Source organism: Sclerotinia sclerotiorum, genomic scaffold (assembly GCF_000146945.2).
Source record: "Sclerotinia sclerotiorum 1980 UF-70 scaffold_14 genomic scaffold, whole genome shotgun sequence".
NCBI lineage: Eukaryota > Fungi > Ascomycota > Leotiomycetes > Helotiales > Sclerotiniaceae > Sclerotinia > Sclerotinia sclerotiorum.
In genome coordinates, this window is record NW_001820822.1 from 1,174,291 (window position 1) to 1,192,843 (window position 18,553).

An 18,553-nucleotide genomic window follows, 5' to 3' on the forward strand; every position below is an offset into this window, starting at 1 on the left:
AGCTCGTACGAATGTCTGAGCTGCTACCGCACTAGCTGCGCTAGAGGCAGAGGTATCAATGAGGTAGTTGAGCGCGCCTTGGAAAATGGTGAAAAAACCAAATCCCATGAACATGAGCCCAATGCAAGGAGACTCCTAGTAGATGTTTGATAGGGATGTCCAACCGAAGACGAAGAGACCTGCAGCGAAGAATATACTGCCGATCATCATTGGTGGAAGATGATCTTTGGGGACTGGTTGATTTTCGTTTGCTTCAAATCTGTAGGTGTAGAATTTATCGTTGCCGTGGTGTGTCTTTTAGTAGATATGGTGGGCGAAGTCGTCAGGAAGACTTACATGGTATTTGCAGTGCCGCTGAAGATTGTGCCTAGCAGAAGTGCAAGAAAAGGGAGCCTGTTTTAATGAAGACGTCAGCAGAAGATCTGATTAGCAAAGATTATCCGCCTGAGGGGCTAACTCACTCCGATGTCACCGGTCGATAACCACCTCCCGGTCCAAACTGTACAGGCACCGCGGCTAGATACCTAGAAGTCCATTAGTACGTACTTACAGGTGGCCCTCGACTCTCACTTACAAATAGAGGATACCATAAGCAAACGAATACAAAACCATGAGAAAACAAATAGGGGTTACCAGTAAACGAAAGCGTCGCATCAAAAATTTATTTGCCATTTCGCCAAGACTGGAACTTTGCTCTTTGTTTCTGGAATGCAGCGCCCAGTTTCCAATATCTTGACGAAGGCGATGAGCTTTAGCGACCAGCAGCGCGTCCGAGTACGTTTCGCTGAGGAAGAGGGCGCCAGCTAGTACCACTACCATCTGCATTATATCGGAAACCTTGTATGTATGAATCAGAGATAGAGGGCGTGGCTGAGAGGGTTATGGACCTACATATTCTGCCCCATCTCCATTCCAATTAGTTTCATGTGGTTGCTCCTCCTGCAATGGGACCCATGGTTGGAGCTTGAAGCGGTGAGAAACAGTATCTTAATAAAATGCGTGCATTCACCTCTAATAATAGCAAATGCATATCCAACTATAGCTGTTCCTCGCGATTGTGGTGCCCAAATATCAATCAGGACGCCGCCAGTATTAGTAACCTATCTCCTGAGGTCAGAAGAGTTTAAGATTTCTGGTATTAAGTTTCTTACAAGTGCAGATCCGAAAATGCCAGCAAAGAAACGAGTCCAGAGCAGCGTCTGGATGTCTTTCGCTGTGGTGGAAGCGAAGTAAAAGCATGTCGAGATGAAAACTGCTTGATATGTTAGCCTTGGCTCACAATGGCAGGGGATTGAAATGCCAATTGGGCTCTCAATTGCTAAGGTTTCTCCTCGCATGATAAATTTTCTTACCTGCGGTTAAAACTGCGGCCTTTCTACCATAACTAGATGGTCACCAGTCTTGGTGCTAAAGGAGGCAAATTGTTGTTAATAGGGAGTAAGTGGCACAACACCCGAGGTTTCGCAGCCGACTTCTGGTACTCACATTTCAGATAGAGGAGCCCATGGCAGGGGACCTAAATCACAGATACCAGTCAGCTTCATTATTAATTTTGTAACAGCGAATGGAGATACCTCACCAAATCTAAATTTGAGTAACAAGAAACTTACACCCGTCAAATTTACCTGTTTATCGTCAATATTATTTCAGTTCAAATGGACAGTATCCATGAAACACAAACTTCAGGCGCAACGTCAAACTCTGTCGCTACTTATTCAATGGCAGGACTGTATACACAACTTCCCCATGTCGAAGTCATAGTGAACAGACCACAGACAAGTGTAGTGATTAGCTTCTTTCGGAAGGGCCAGTTCAGAAGTCGATAGTGAGAATTACATCAATATAACTAGCTCCTTGATTTCGTGGGCAAGAACGGACTTACGGGGCCATTAGGGCCATCGAAATCAACAAATTCAGCTTCTGTGGTCTTCAGATGTGAGTTCGGGGGTGTGGGGATAAATTTCTGTTTGATGGCCAGATGGGTGAGAGATTGAGGGCGAGTGATGCGAGCTGGAACAGATTGAACATCAGCAATAGACTGCTTCTCGGTTTCCTGTCTTTCAAGGTCGAGTACGAGTACATTTTCGAACTAACCAGTCCCTGAGGCTGAGGTAGATTTTGAGGTGGGAGTGGAAGTGGGAGTGGAAATTTGCGCCATCTCAGTTGCAAGAGAGTGAGTGAGTGAAAAGCAATGAATCAGGATATAAGGAATAGGAGAAGATCTAATTTAAATCATGAGTAGGCTTGGTCAGGGAGTGTAACCAAATTTATTAGGATTGAAGAGGTTATACTCAAGGAAATAGTGGAGTGGTATATATTGTTTACCCTGTATGTGCAACAGATAGGAAAGAGCTGTACGTGCAACCGGAGAGGTATAGAAATGGCGATGGGCCAATTCAAAAATGAACAAAAGGCCTCCCTATCTATTACTATTGCTACTATTATTACTAATACCTTACTACCTTACTATCTTTTAGTAGGGCTCAATCTCAAAAAAAAAAAATACTAGGTGTAGTACCAACCTACGAGCTATTCAACATCCAGTCTCCATCTGACCCAGTACCGGAGCTTACAGGGTATTTTATCAGAATATTATCATTACCACGGAATACTTTAAATAGTCTCGCCAGATTAGATTAGAGAAGAAGACTGCTTGAAAACCAAGTAGCCCGATGAATGAATACCAAGCTCAAGCTTGTGAGGAGTACAGTTTTGTTGCATGATAACATAGAGAAGAGCAGACTAGAATGTCAAGATCAAGGTGAAAGGTTGCGTATTTGTATTACTTTTGTTAAGCATAGTTCCGATCCTCAAAACAAATTTCCACTTGAACATCTGCAACACTCAAAGCCAATGATAGCAGCACAAGAAAAGAGAAGAGAAGTATATCCTAGCTTTTCAACTCTTATTCACTCACAAATGTTCCTGTCTCGGTCTGTCCTCAAAATCAGTCCAGGCTTCGTCAAACCCAACATTTCTGGCCCACTGGATAAGTCAGTAAATTGTGCATCAATGTATGGGGTAAATGATAATTGAGGAGCGTACAGTTGCCCCGGTATCTTCAACGCTGTCAGCAATCATATTGCCTATTTTTAACCACATGAGATCCTTGATCTTTGCCCAATCTTCGCCTTCGTAGCCTTGATTGACAACCTGAGCATGAGCGACTGCTCTTACAAATTTGACGGCGTGCCCATCATCTTCAAATTCGAAGAGTCTCTGAAATATCCCGCCCCATGCCGCATCACCAGCTTCAAGATGCTTCGGGACATATCCCGAGATCTCTTCGAGAAGGAGTTGGGCCGAACGACGGGATGCGTACATGGCGAGATCAATACGTCCTTTCCACTCCAAGAGCCGGGTCTTCTGAGCTTCAGACAGAAAGTCCTGTTTGTTGAAGGATGTGAAGAAAATAGAACTGGTGACGCAATGCATATAGTAAAAGTCAAATTTCACCTGAAAGGATGAATGTCAATCAATGCTTATCTTCGAAGTATAGTATGACTCACTTGTTTTGGCGGGCGCTGGGCAGCGGCAGTGAAGTAAACAGCAGAATTCATCATTTGGGCTGTCTTGGCTTCAAGCTCGCCTTTCCCTACGGTCCACTGAGATGCGTATTTTACCATTTCATCTGGAGCTCTAGCCAAGATGCCATCTCGAATTTTATTACCGTCACTCCACTCGGCAGCAGTAGACAGCTTTTTATCAACTCTAATTTCCTCCAGGAGTTGTGGAATTGTCTTATTTCCAGGCTGAGCATTCTTCTCAACGTCTAAAAAATACTTAGTAATCCAGTCGTCGTGGACAGAAGCTTGTGCTAGTGCTTCTGCGATAATGGCTGGCTGGTTAAACTCAATACCGAAACCCAGATGGATAATAGGGTGAAGAAATCCTGGTGACTGTAAGCAACATTCTTTTTGGTAAGCAATCCCAATTTCACCTACCTGCAAACATCCTGCCGAGCATGTCGTCTGCTTTCGCGTCGCCAGCAAACACGTGCTCTTTCAAGACATCCTTCCATCCTTTCGACTCAATTTCTTGCTGCCAGAAAACCAGAAAGTCACGGTAGTAATCTTCTTTACCCAGATGGTTCTTGAAATTATCTGGCGTTGACATATCGATGGGAGGCTAAATTTGTCAGGCCCTCTGCAATTGAAGATTTGGCAATGAGATAACAAGACCAGTGTTTGAGAATATCAAGGCTCTTCAGACAGCAAGCTTGTCAAAGTATGGACTAACCTGATTCCCGGAGAGAACAAAGGGGCGCTGGTATGATGCATTATTCTTATAGTGTCGCTCAATGACGGATGCCGACGCACCAAGGCCATACAGAGTCAACAAGTGATGGACGATATGGTTGTGAAATCCTTCAGCATTGAAGAAAATGTGATGTTTCTATATGAAGGATCTGTTAACCCACATCTACAAAACAACGTCACAAGGGGAGAGCGTGATCCTACATAATGATTCTCTTGCAATAGCTCCGAGATTTTGGTGGCTGTTTCCGAGTTCTGGGACTTGAGTTTATACACTCCGGTGTCCTCAGTAGTCAAGTGGATGTGGTTTGCCGTAGCCATGTTAAAAAGTTGCCTCGTATGCGTTGATTGATATCGGACGGTGTTGGATTCCAATGATGATATTCCGCGGTCGACTCGTGGTTTAAATAGCAAATTGGCGAAGATTTGTGACCTTCCCCTGCACTCTGTGATCTGAGAGAGAATTGCTCTAGGCCTGACGAGCATCTAAGACCGATTAATTAAACTGTATGGAAACTGACTCCTACGAGAAACTTTCCGTTAGAATGACAACTCCTCGCAAGCTGATAGGTGTCTGGACTGAGTACTACAACTTGGAACCTCTCACTTCCCCGCACTACAACGAAGCAGGATGAGGAGTAGGATGACACAAAGAATTACCAATCAGGGTAACACAATTAGAAATCAACTCGGAGTTTCGCTTTTATGGAAATCTTCGCGAACCGAAGAAATAGCACTGGAGAACGAGTGGGAGATATGTTTTGAAGGTATGAATGGGAATATGGGAGTAGTGTGTGCCTAGAGGGATAATTGTCATATATTAGATAATTAGATATAAGCTCTTATTCTGCAAACTCTTTGTGATTGTTTATAAATTAATTTTACGCAGGAATTACCTAGACTATATCCTAGTTGTTTGTATTGAGGTAGGTGTGTTATGTTATGTTATATTATATTATTCTACCACGGCAAAACAGCTGCGGCAACCCCTCTTTCTAAATGACGTAAGGTGTATATATATATATATATATATATAGTAACCCCACCTAATAAAGTTCTAAACGTAAAACAAACATTCTTTCAACAGGTGGCATGTGTCACGTGATGGTCAACACATCCAAAATGTAACTGTACATGTTGTATTCTACTACTCTCATGTATGATTAAACTAAACTATTTCCACAACTTCCAGTTCAGGATAGTGGGATATCAATACATGCAGCTTTCTTATTATATATTATTTCCCTTCGTATTCCCTTCGTATCCGACCCTCTGTTTTCGGTCTGGTCTGGTGTGAATTAAGCTTGTTTTGAGTCTCCTTCACCTACCATGTCAACAGTTCAGCAAAAGGTAGCCACTTGGAGCTCAATCGCTTTGCGAATTGTGACTTATATCTTTCTTCGCATCATCCCTGGCCATGTAAGTAGGGATAGCTCCAAAATTCCAACATCGACCACTAACACTTGTTGCTAGCCATGGCCTCCCATCATTTACACTCTTTTTGCACTATACGTCCCCTCCTTCATTGCCAGCCATGTAACGCGGAACATATATACCGTGGTAGAAGATGATATCAAAATCATCATTACTGATACTGCGCACGAGGACCAGCCGCGAACACTTTCATCGACTGCTACACACTCTCAAGATAAATCGGGTTCAAACAAACGAAAGGATGTGGAGGGAGAAGTTGAGGTTAAGGAGACAGTCATGATAGATGGGGAATCACCGAGACCAATACATACACTTTTAACAGGCGCGCCTGATCCTGTATCGACCTTGCTCTCACTTTTGACATTTTTGATCAACGTGGGTTTTGTTCTGGCCACAATTGACCTAGTATATTATGCAAAAGTTTTTCATCCCAGCACAGAGCTATCATTCGCACGAATGGGCTACATGTAGGTTCACGCGTTTACTACACCCCCACCAAGAAAAACATGCGACAATTCCGTCTAGTCGTAGCATACTACTAAAATTCCAGTCTAGTATCTGGGATCATCTCGGTATGCTAGAGGTGTCTTTTGACATGCCACGCTAAACAGAGCCGCGTCTCCTGTTGTGTACTATTTCTAACTATTTGGAAGTGCCCCTACGGAAGCGAATTTACTCGTTCGAGAGCCAGATATCTCTAAGCTTCCCATATCCGTCACTTATCAGCTAGCAACTCCGGCAGCTGCTTACGAAAATCCGAAGCCACAACTCGCCGGAATGATACACACTCTATCAGAAGACACTGACTTCACTCAAGCTTTGAAGTTCTCATTGCCAAATCATCCTGAGAGGACTTACCAATGGACCACATCAAACAACCACACTGGCTTTTTCACTACTCCTCCCAAGCCTGGACATCTTCCTCAATCAGGGTCTTTCACATTTTTTACATCTAGTTGTATCAAACCTCGCTTTCCTTACAGACCTTTTGATCACGCTTTGGCAATTCCCGGCTTCAAGCATATGGCAGATGTCATTAAGAAAATCCCTGGAGGTTCCCAGTTTATGCTCTTTCTTGGCGACTTTATTTACATTGATGTTCCGAAGAGGTTTGGAGTGACTGTTGAAGATTACCGCCGCGAGTACAGACAGGTCTATAGCTCTCCGGATTGGCCAGCTGTTGGGCAAAATTTAAGTGAGTAATTCCTGAAATATTGCCATGTACAATCAAGGCTTAATTGTCTACTTTTTTGATGGCACATCGTGTCATTTCTGTGTCCCTCTATCTACGCAGTGACTTTAATTGCTAACTTGGAGCTTCTTGAGGCTGGATACACGTGCTCGACGATCATGAAATTGCCAATGATTGGGATAAGAAAACAACAGGGGTAAGTCAGGAAGCGCTCGTTCCCACACTTCAACCCCGAGTATCGGAAGTCTGGTTGTGGCTCAATATTCGGGCAAGTGCTGTTGTTTTTAGGCGCATACCTGCTGACCATAAAACTTCAAGATTTACGATGCAGCAGCTGATCCGTGGCATCATTATCAAACATCCGTCAACCCTCCTCGAGCTCGCCAGGCCGGAACTTATAATACACCTAGACATGGTGCTACGTACTTTGAGTTCACGCAAGGGCCCGCTTCATTCTTCTTAATGGACACTAGAACATACCGAGATTCTTCTTCTGATCTTCCTGCCAACAGCAGTGAGAAGTCCATGCTTGGTGCACAACAACTTGCTGATCTTCTTGAATTTCTTAAGAAACCTGAGCCAAAAGGTGTCAAGTGGAAGATCGTAGCATCTAGCATTCCATTCACGAAAAATTGGGTAAGTGTCATTCATTCTGCAATTCAACAGCCCTCAATTCTCAACTCTACTTACTTGTTTCTACTTATCCCTGATGTCATACACTTTCAGTAATTCTACTTTAAATCTCTTCTTCTTTAAGCAATTGTTAACTCACCAACGCTTCAGCGGGTCAATAGTATGGATACTTGGGCTGGTTACCTTTCCGAGCGCCAGATAATCCTCGAGGCCATGTGGGATATTGGCCTCCGTGGAGGCTGTGGGGTTGTGGTTATCAGTGGAGATAGACATGAATTTGCCGCAACCGCCTTTCCGCCTCCCTCGAATGGTCGTTGGCCAATCAGCGCAACCGTAAATGAGTTTTCTACGAGTCCTCTCAGTCAGTTCTATTTGCCGATTCATACTTATTGGCAATCTGACGAGGAGGATATTAAAATCAAGTAACATATATCTCGAAGGTTCCTATTGTGGGACATTTGCTAATGTTTCTATAGATACATCCCAGGTGGTAATTCAAAATTGGGAGCTATCACAATTGAAAATACAGCCAGCGACCAAAGCACTCTAAAATTTCGTCTCTATGTTGATGGCCAAGAGGTTTGGTCTTCCGTCCTCCTCTCACCACCAGCCATTTCTGGAGGTCGGTGGACTAAGGAAGCTCTTTGGGGATGATTCCTATAGTGACAACAAGCATGATGTGACTAATACCGGAGAACTATAAAATGGTATCAAAAATACCATGACTTTGGAGAAAATACGGCTGTCTAGATTATAACAGTAACGATTCAAATTCCAGCTTCTGGTATCTAGTGCTTGATGTTTTGTCAACGCCAGCTAGCTTGCTTTTACTGTTCTTTACACCACGGAACAATGATGGTATGAAGGTTTGCTTACCACAGTCACGAAGAACATTGTCTCAAGAAGTCTGCGCCTAGTGCAACATTGGGAATCATAGATTATTGATTCTTGCTTTACTATCATGTGTTGAAGTGGTCAATACAGGTATACAGTTTCTAGAAGTGTAGCTTTCCAAGCACTGCAGGACTTCATCTCTGGATTATAATACGAGATTCTGGACTGATTAGGAGAAACTATATGGGATGAAATCTAAAGATGGCCATATAAATATAAAGTGTTACATTTTGCGATACATATGCCGATTATGTCACAACCAAGTTCTGGGTACCTGTCAAATCGGTAAAGAGTTTTAGGTGTCAAATCAATAGAAATCTCACTTTGCTTGTGCTTGAAGTGAAAATTTGATCTCTATCGCATATGTAGCATATTTGCAACTTGCGTAGGTAGCTTTAGAATAGCTCTTTTGGATATGCAACAGTACATAGGATGACATTTACCCCTCTTTCCGTGCACTTTTCTGGACAAGTAAAATTTGCCATTGGGGTAGGCAAATTTCTTCTTTCTTGTTCCTTGGTCATATGATATTTGGGCATAGCGGCAGTGGATTGTTGAGGAGATTGATTCACTTTCATCTCATACATATCAATTCACTTCATTTCTCTAACTTAGAAAGCCAATGCTAGTTACATTGCCAGCCATTGAACTAGCCCACAAATTTCTTTAACCAATCCACTACTTTTCCTCTATTGGATTCCGTACGGTATCAACTCCAGAATCAAAGCAATAGAAGAAGTTGCTCATCGCAAGTACGACTCTCTTTCTCATTGACCGTATCCTATTCTTAGTCAGGTACGCTTACTTCTTGTCTTTGAAAACTCTTCCTCAGCCTCTAACGGTCTCGATCTATCTAGATTCTGAGCCGTCGCTCATCTACTGTAGGTACACGTACTGCACATAACTTAGAGGAAACACCTGAACATTTCTTGAACGCCCGAAAATCTCGTCAAAGGCGGTTCTGGCTGCAATAGATCCTTCCTTGTGCCATTATATGTGGACCAAGAGCATTACCGAATATCCCACCTCGAATGTACATTCTGATGTCACTCCATGTAATATCCTTTCGAGTTCTATACTAACGCGAGTTCTATTACAGACGTCTAGAAAAGACGCCATCAATCCTAGACACGCTTAAGTTTTCCTTCCAACACAACACAACCACTTCTGAAATATCATCTCAACCATTCGTCGTGCACAAGCAATAACATCATGGGGAACAAGAACGCTCGAGCAAAAAAGTCTGTTGACCTACCAAACTTAATCTTGCCATTCCCGTCCGCCGTGGGTGGCGAATCCAATGGATTTGCAGCCCTAAGCCCCAAAAGTCCTTTGGCATTTAAATCATTCCGCCAGGGAACATTGATAACCCCAAACTTCGAATCCTTGGGTAAAGGAGTAGCAAAGTCACTATCTGCAACCTCACCAGAGTTTGTCCCGGCCGTTCCTGTCAAGATTGCATCATATCCGAAGGTCCATGGGGATACTAGTTCGAAATCTTCGGCATTCGAGAAATCACAAAACCCACAGGACTTATCGGATCATGCACAACTGACAGGAACGACCCACCAGATCTATACCAAGGTTGGCCAGTTGGATGCTATAACTGAACTGCAAATGCGGATGGAGACTGGTACCGTCCCGGCCAATCGGATCCAGCTAAACTCCACGAATACTCACGGCCTTGATCTGACGACAGCGTTCCATCGAGTCCGAGATAGTATGGATGCTATCTCAATTTCCTCTGTGCAATCTACACCGAAGAAGACCGGATCAAGCCCCTTTGTCACTCCGACGAAGCTGAAGGAGACCCCACTTTCAACACCATCTCCCGTTGCATTTCTCACTGGCCCTAGGCCAGAGAAATCCCGTTTTGGTCGCGCAGATAAAAAGAAGAAGGACATCATAATCACCAAGCTTGGCGTCATTAGAAACCTCGCCCGTATTACCGAGCGCTTCACCGAGAGTGGATATCCGTATAAGCATGCAAGTGCCGATGAATTTCAACCTGATGTCTATGACGTGGCAGATACTGTTAGCAAGATGCCGGCGAAGGAGCGTGAGGAATTCTGGGCGAAGAATTGGATCGAAATTGAAGTTGATTTGCGTTCCAAGGAAGAAATGATTTCTGACAATGCTCAAGTGGAAGGAGAGGAGAAACCTCGCAAGGACTACGAAACGTTGCTCAAGTACATCGATAACCTCGGCCCAGACTTTACTGCCCATGCTAGGTACATGTTCGTCAACATTATTTTCCCCTCGATTCTTGATGCGGACCAATCTAAGATCAATTCTTCTGTCTTGGGCTGCCAACAGACCCATGAATTTCAGCATATTGAGAAACTCGTAGCTAAATTGCAACACTTCCCAAAAATCAAGCGTTTAGATGTCATTCTACAAACGCCTTCCAACACCAAGAAGCCGCTCTCGATTCCCCAGCTGAACTTGGTCCTTCCCTTCTACGACCTTGGGTTCACTGATTGGAACATTAAGTGGAAGACGAGTTTTATGACAAAAGCCGAGCCGGTTGGTGGATGGCCGATTCATTACCTCGACAAGGAGAGAAATCGGCTCTTGAGGGAAAGAGAGCGAGTCAAGAACGCAATTTTCGTTAGGAAGAGTCAGTTTGTTACATGAAGCTATTCATATAACTTGGTTCACTAAGCACAAGGAGCTCACAGGATTGAAATTAGTACCAGCCCTCTCAAACTGAGCTAGGTATACCTGGTTTCTGTTCGCGTTTTCCTATCTCACGCACAGCGGCACAGCGTTGCGATTGTTTTAGTGGATTAGAATTATTGAAGAGGGTTCCTACCAGACGGTTGATAATACAATCTAATTAAATTCGATACCACCATATTCACTTTGGGATAATCAGCGCTGTCGCAATGATACACTCTAATCATAACCACAAAGAGTTATGAATAGGCTAACTTTCTGATTTCGGGGCTTGAGGGTGCAAGGTGGGCCAGATAATACCATTTATTTCAAACATGACGAACAGGCCATACAAAATCAAATACCAACGTCTTTCAAAATGTCAAGCTCATATAGCAACCTCAGACAGAACGAACTCCTAGCAACATTGCACGTGACATATTTCAAAACTTCATTATACGCTGATGGATAACAAAACCCCAGCATAAAATACTCAAGAACTGCATGGAACATTATGTACAGAGAGAAAGTATGCCGAGCTAAAAAAAAATTGGCTTATTACTTGTTGCCATGAAGAAAAAGGTATCTCTTAAAATATTTGAAAAAGAACTCCGTCAGTGGTATATACAGCCTCATTCATGGTCTCGTTTGCGAAGTAATATGCGCATGTCAAAATTCCTGCCATATCATCAATCATGTTTCATGGAATGGCGTTCAGTTCCTCGCGCTGTCGTAGATATTTCTTTGCCAGTTCGTCTCCGCCAAGTGCACTTAGCTCCATCCAATGATAAGCAACACACATAGTAGCAGGATCACTCCTCTCTCTATCCCTCTCCGTCACCACACCTTCTTTGCCCTGATGCATCTCCATGACCTGTGCTTTAAAAGTTTCGCGAGGTTTGCTCAAGGGAGCAGTAATTCTTTCCACCAATTCAGGGTGAGTCAGATAAAATATGGCAAGTTCTCGCTCTGCCACCGGGTCCCCTTCTTTAGCCGTAATTGACCACATATTAGCAGCATCCTGCATGCTATATTTCATCAGTTCGCCGTTAAGGGACGATGAGTCTGGTACTGTGGTTGTTGTCTTCCGGGTTTGGGTGTAATGTACCACTATCTCATCTGCAATTTCTATGAGTGTGCGACAGACATCTTGTTTCAGGCCAAGTGCGGCAAGTCCAGCGTCCCAGAAAGCTTTCCCGCGTTCAGTTTTATCTAAAGTAGCAGCTGGGACAAATGAAGCAATGAATTGTAGATCGCGGAACAATGTCTTTGGCCTCATGTCTGCGTCGCGAAACAGGTCTTGCAAGACTTCGACAATCATATCCGTACTCGCGGCAGTTGGCACATTCGAGCTCGGATATCGATCAGTATTTCGGTTGGCTGGCGAAGGGTTATCTCCTTGATTGATTGTATGGGACCGACGCTCTTTGCAATTGTCAATCGCTTCTCCAAGTGTTTTTGCCCTTGGGGTGGTTGTTGTGGCATCGGTAGGCCCGAAGGCAGTATGGTGCGAAATTTCCGGGGATTGTGGGGAGGTGGGTACGGGTTCCTGTCGCACTCTAGGCCGCCTCGTGGTGGACGGTGTCAAGTATGCTATGATCAAATGCTCCAACTCGTACAGCGCGTTGAGCTTCGCGTAGGGATTAGGGTGAACAGAAAACATGCGCAATAGGCGCTGAAAAGCCATTCTGTAAGGAAACTCCAAATTATCTGACTCTTTTGCGGCTCTGATCGTACCCTTCCTAGGCCTTGTGCTGACAGAATCGCTAGTGGAAGAACTTCCCGTGGTAGAACGGTTTTCCGAAGCTCCAGTATCTGGGAGACTTTTGTTACTCGACGTGCAACCCTTTTCCGCTTTTTCGCCATGTGAGTCTTGGCGTTCTATTGGGGGTTGTTCTATCTTTTGAGCTCCGCGAAGATCCCCAAAACTCTTCTTTTTTTCAATTACACGTTTTCTATTCTTCCTCCTGGCTCTCCTATCTGCACGATCTTTTCTTTCGATACAGTCTTGACCTATAGAACCCGAAAACCAAGAATCTGTCTCACTCCCACGAGCAAAAACGAGGGTGCCAAGGTCGCTCAGTAGCAAGCTCGTCAAAGTCTGCTTCAAATCTGTCAAAAATCGCTGCTTAGCTGCGTTCATATGGTCATCCTTTAGCATGATAGTTTCATTGGTAGATGAGGCAGTATCTGGCCGATGACTGCTGACGCTCGTGGTTGGTGACTGAGCTCGGGTTTGAAGAGGCGACCAGAAAGTCGTTGCAGAATCTATTGTCAATACGGGACTTGCCATCCCAAAATAATCCTGTGAGTCCATAAGATCCCCTGGAGGATTTATCCGTAATGTGTTGAATCTTCCCGAGCTGAAACTTTGCTGGGAATTATTCCTGGTAGACATAGCCCGAAGATCATGGAACCCAGGACGATTGAAGTCTGTACTGCGTAGGCCACGGCGTGTGCTATCGGCATCAGTCAAGTCTTCCCCAGACAGGTTCAGAGACCCAAAACTGTTGAAAGAAAGATCGCCTTTTTGTTTTCCGCTGTCCAGAATCCGTTTATCTCTATTGTAAAGCTCACTAGACCAGAGAACAGGCCCTTCCATCAAATTATCTCCAACGAGTTTATTGATGCACGTTTCGATCTCCAAGCTGAATCTATGGATTCTTTCTTCGCCCTTGCAAAAGTTTTCGATACCAAACTGAGACAGCCACCTCAGAGTCTTCTCTGCTTGCTCGTCCGACAGCTTGTTTGGACCGCCTTGGTCCTCATTAGCAGCCATCATGTCCATTACTTGCGCCTCTGTCTTCAGAAGAAAATTATTTGCTACCGGCTTCGGAATATTGCGAGAGCGCGTGTTAGACTTATCCAAATGGGATCCTTTCTTTGGTGAAACCATGCACTTCAGAGCTATGGCAATGTTTCGAGTGCCCTCATAGGCTGCCGAATTCCGAACGTCGGTGACATACCACATTTTGTCACGGAGAGCTTTCAGACGTTTCATCATAGATTCAATTGTTGTATCGTGGCGTTCCTGTGACTGCTTAAGCCAAACCAACCAGGCGTCGTATTCTTCGATGGCACTGGTAGAGCGTCGGATGCAGTCCCTGGGTCCCCTAGAGAGAATAGTCAGGAGAGATGCAAAGCCATCCCTCTTCAGTGAAGCGGATGACATTTGATTGAGCTGTCTCAGAGTTTTCCAGTATAGATGAGCGTTAATAAAATCAGACTGTGCCTTGCATTGAGACTCAGCAGCTTCTAGCATAGAAATCAGAACGGAAGGAGCCTCGGTCTCTGTTTCAGCTCTCTGTCTTGCATGCTTAGTATCAACCGCTCTTGAAGATTTATCTGTTCTTGGAGATTGATCCTGAGTGCGATAGGGGTTCCTCGATTGTATCTGAGCTAGAGACTTTGGCTTGCTGTGATACTTCCTACGAGGAGTCTCCAGGATTGATGTGCGATTGCTGAAAGTCTTTGATTCACTTCTCGAATCAAGCGATTCCGGGATTTCATAATCTTCCACAAGTTTAAGAATGGAGCTTCTCAACTGATGATAGTCTTTATCAAGATCTGAACGAACTCCATTGTTATCCTCATCTGTGTCACTGCTAGAAGTAGCTTCTTCATCATCTTCGTCGTCATCATGGAGCATTTGAGTTGACAGACCCTGTCCGTCCGGTGTCATGAATAAAACAATCCATCGTTCGGCGCAAGGATGGCATGCGCCGGAGGTTGTATTGCTACCTAAAGCACGCGACATTTCTTGGAGAGCTTCCCGGAGCTCGAAACCATCGTCTTCATAATAACTAAGTCGTTGGTTTTGACGATTAGATGATACTGATATAGACGATGCTCGTTGTTGTGTGCTCGATGTCTCATTGAGCAGGGGCTCTCTTGATGTGGTTACATCACTAATCGTGGATGAGCCACTGTTACTCATTATTGAAGCACTGTCTAAACTTTCACGAATAGGCGGTTGCGGTATTTGCACTGATATGGCAGACATTCCTGAGACAGAAGAAGCCGCAGATCGCAAGCCACTGAGATGGGAGTCTTTCATGGAGAAACTTGATGCAGGCCGTCTTTCTGGAAACAATGCATTTACCATGGTCATTAGGTCAGCAGGTGCTAGAACAAGATAAGGATGCACCTCGGCTGTCTCCCTTAAAGAGGTAATAGACCTTGCGGGAAGCAGCTTTGCAATGGATTTTGACGGTCTTGCGGAACGGAAACGTGCCAAGATATTCTCTATGTGAGCTTTGATTGCTGGTGGCGGAGAGGACTTATTCCTGTTGATAGAGTTAGTAAAGTGGAATAGCAACTGGGAGAATAATAATACCAGGTCATATCAACGACAAGGCGCTGTGCACGCATCGCAACCTCTTTCAGTATTTTTTGCCTACCATATTCCGTAATGTGATATTCAGACATCATTCCGTATGACTATACGTGTCAGTGGGTGAAATATATAGACCAGGGCTTCAATATACCTCTGGATGGATTATTGCATTCAATAAAAAGACAGAGAATAACCATTTTGATACTAAAAATCTCCTGGTAGGTCCGTGTCTCTTGGGGTCGAGTTTTCGAAGTATGGCGTTACCAAGTTCGATTAAACCTTCTGGAATACCTCCAGCACCTGGATCGTCAATGATACCGAAAAGACCATGAATTGCTCCATCATAAAATTCATCTGCGGCTATAGAGTCCTTTGCATTCCGTGGCTCAACATGTATACGGGTACCAGCCTGATCCTCGGCTTTCTCCAATAGAAAAGCTCCATCCTCAAGGATTTTCATCAAATACCATTCCATATTGCCCCGTCCTGACCAATCCCTCATAGTGGTCCAGACATTCAAAACACTACAGATAAAGGGGTCCGTTCCGCTTTTGCTCTCAGTAATTAATCTGGCGCATGCTGTGGCCCACACATCTGTTCTCCTTAGGTCCTCTAGGGAATCGGGACCAGCCGAATTTGCAAAACAAGTATGAATCAAAGCAGATAAAGGATCATGACGCTGAAAAGAAAGTAAACGCTCAACTGCAGAGGGTATATGCGAAAAATTGCGATGGGCACTAGCTGTATGCCCCTTGGAACGGGTATGAAAGGGCAGAACAGAATCGATAGCTTCTAAACCTTGATGGAAACTTGTCAAGGCCGACAACTCCGTCGGCGTAAGGCTGGCTATACGACTAGCTAAATAATCCGAGTTTGTCCTGATTTGGGTCAAAAAATTAAGCAGGCACTCACGAGATCGTAGGGGAATCTCATGCATGAAGTTCAACATAGGTCCTGTATTCTCGGCACTGGATATACTTGACCGTCCATTGTCAAAATCAGGCTCCAATAAAGCGAAGCGCCGGGAGGCATCGCATGAGTTTCGAACATCATGTATGGCATTATAAAGGTTGGCAAAGTTTTTCTTCTCGTCAGCCCTAAAGTTATCAACCAAGGTTCTATGTGCCAATTCCCCACACCGCGCCAAACGGGCAGAAAGTGCTGTTGATACCAGGGATCTCTGTAAACGGATGCGTGAATGGACACGCTTCTTTTCCTGGTACGTGGACAATCTAACCAAATGGGCAAGCTCCTCTAGGCTCGTATTCTCAGTCATTGCGGTTATTGCACTTATGTGTGTGTTCATATACTGAGAAACATCCTGCAATAGAGGCTGAGGCATCTTCATTGGAGCTATAGATTGCTGATTATGCGGCTTTGGAGTAGATGATCTATCTACGGCACCCGAAGTGTCCTGAGAAGATGTGGGTGAGGGCGATGGCGAACGCGAAGAATCCTGGCCAGCATTCCATCTTTCATCCCCATCATTTGGCAGGTCCTTATAAGAAGTGATGGGTCTCTGTGGACTTCTCGACTGATATCGATGTAGTCGTGGTAAACCGTCGTTCTCTGGAGGAGAAGGGGTTGGGCTCCTGGACGATACATGAGTGATTGTTGGGGAAACAGCTAGCGATTCGGCGCATTAGCAATTTTCTCTAGGACGAAAAGAAAAATAATATAAGAGAACAATAAGATGTCGTATATCGCAGATACGAGACGTACGAGGTGAGGCATGCCCAGGCCCAGGGAGCGACGAGGATCGTTGCATTTGTATCATGTTGTCATCTCACTACACTGACATACTACCTCGAATCCTTCCTCACTGACGGAGTGCCATGGATTTTGAAGGAAAGAACTTAGATGTAATTGTCGATAAAGTGCGCAGTAAAGGAGCGATGGCGAAGTGAGAAGGAGTGTGCAAGGCCAGCAGGAAAGGCTGATGAAGGCTAGAGCCAGTCGTGGCAGCCAGGATGCGCGGGGCCACAATTATAGATAGTGATAAGGATCGGAATTGCTCGCAGTGTTAATAAAAGGTAGAAAGTAATAAATAGCAGAAACGACAATAACAATAAATATGATCAACGATGACGTTGACAATATTGTACGTAGTAAAATTTACGCTCTTTTCTTATCAAGAGGGAACATAGACAACTCTTCAGCTGAAAGTGTTCGTTATTGTAATGACGAATAGAGTATGAAAATGTTAAAGTGTATTGAGTGTGGTGAGCAAGGTTAAAAGTAAAAGGTATGTATAATCCGTAGATGGGGATGGGCACAGTACCCTACCCAGTGCAATACAGTGCAGGATGTACTACTATCATGTAAAGTTTGGTTGAGCTGGGTTTGATTCGGATTGGTGAAGGAGAACCTGGGTGAGCGGCGGGGATGAAGTAGGAGACTTGATAGGATGCAGAGGAGAGAGGGAAAGGAAAAGGACGATAGGGGGTGAGGGCAGGGAAGGGGAAAAAGAAGGAGAAAGAGAAGGGAAGGGGGGAGGGGAAGGGGAAGGGGAGAAAGTTGTTTACACTGGTATTAATTATGGTTGTATGAATGGCTAGATGTGAAATTGAAAATTGACAACAAATCGATGCTGTCGCATTCAAGAGAGCCAATCATATTCAATCCTGGACCCCTCCCACATTGGCCAACGCAGACATTCAAATAATAAAATTCGCGAGATTCTAGAACACATCTCTTTTCTTGTCTTCTAGTCTTTTATTCGGTCTTTTCATCTTCTTTCTTTTTTTGCCCCACTATTAATATCAGCCTCTCAAAAAGGAAGATATAATACTATAATCTTTTATTCTTTGAAAATATAAATGTAAAGTATCTATTGAATAATTAAATAAATTAATATGTTAAAGTGAATGGTTCCTGCGTAGCACGTGCACAGGGCACTAGTCCTATTAGGACTAGATTGAGAAGCTCTCTGTAAGAGAGCTTCGCACTTCCGTAGAACTTAAAAGAGAGATTAACCTACTAGACCAATATTACCTCAGTTCTGCCCTATCAGCTTCCCACTATTCCCTGTGTGAGGTCATTCCTTTTAACATAATACATATATATCTATATTTTAATAATAAATAAAAAATAATTTATTATTATAAAATATTAAAGAATATAATAAATCTAAATAATATAATTTATATA

The 18,553-nt window shown here is 44.0% G+C and overlaps 5 protein-coding genes across 5 annotated transcripts; 2 read left to right on the forward strand and 3 right to left on the reverse strand.

The window, feature by feature from the left end:
* Positions 1-135: 135 nt before the first annotated feature.
* SS1G_10050 (hypothetical protein) lies at positions 136-825 on the reverse strand (the record flags this gene model as incomplete). Its single annotated transcript, XM_001589361.1, has 4 exons — positions 136-259; positions 337-393; positions 462-524; positions 575-825. 4 exons carry the CDS (start codon positions 823-825, stop codon positions 136-138), a joined length of 495 nt encoding a protein of 164 aa, XP_001589411.1.
* A 2,088-nt stretch (positions 826-2,913) lies between these two features.
* SS1G_10051 (hypothetical protein) lies at positions 2,914-4,577 on the reverse strand (the record flags this gene model as incomplete). Its single annotated transcript, XM_001589362.1, has 6 exons — positions 2,914-2,985; positions 3,046-3,456; positions 3,510-3,892; positions 3,945-4,128; positions 4,240-4,395; positions 4,461-4,577. The coding sequence occupies 6 exons, from the start codon at positions 4,575-4,577 to the stop codon at positions 2,914-2,916; spliced, it is 1,323 nt and encodes a 440-aa protein (XP_001589412.1).
* Positions 4,578-5,585: 1,008 nt separating this feature from the next.
* Positions 5,586-8,169, forward strand: SS1G_10052 (hypothetical protein; the record flags this gene model as incomplete). Its single annotated transcript, XM_001589363.1, has 7 exons — positions 5,586-5,675; positions 5,730-6,157; positions 6,344-6,885; positions 7,017-7,078; positions 7,201-7,518; positions 7,666-7,876; positions 8,003-8,169. The coding sequence occupies 7 exons, from the start codon at positions 5,586-5,588 to the stop codon at positions 8,167-8,169; spliced, it is 1,818 nt and encodes a 605-aa protein (XP_001589413.1).
* A 1,452-nt stretch (positions 8,170-9,621) lies between these two features.
* On the forward strand, positions 9,622-11,342 carry SS1G_10053 (predicted protein; the record flags this gene model as incomplete). Its single annotated transcript, XM_001589364.1, has 2 exons — positions 9,622-11,029; positions 11,338-11,342. The coding sequence occupies 2 exons, from the start codon at positions 9,622-9,624 to the stop codon at positions 11,340-11,342; spliced, it is 1,413 nt and encodes a 470-aa protein (XP_001589414.1).
* Positions 11,343-11,767: 425 nt separating this feature from the next.
* Positions 11,768-15,905, reverse strand: SS1G_10054 (hypothetical protein; the record flags this gene model as incomplete). Its single annotated transcript, XM_001589365.1, has 3 exons — positions 11,768-15,353; positions 15,404-15,507; positions 15,555-15,905. 3 exons carry the CDS (start codon positions 15,903-15,905, stop codon positions 11,768-11,770), a joined length of 4,041 nt encoding a protein of 1,346 aa, XP_001589415.1.
* Positions 15,906-18,553: the final 2,648 nt, after the last annotated feature.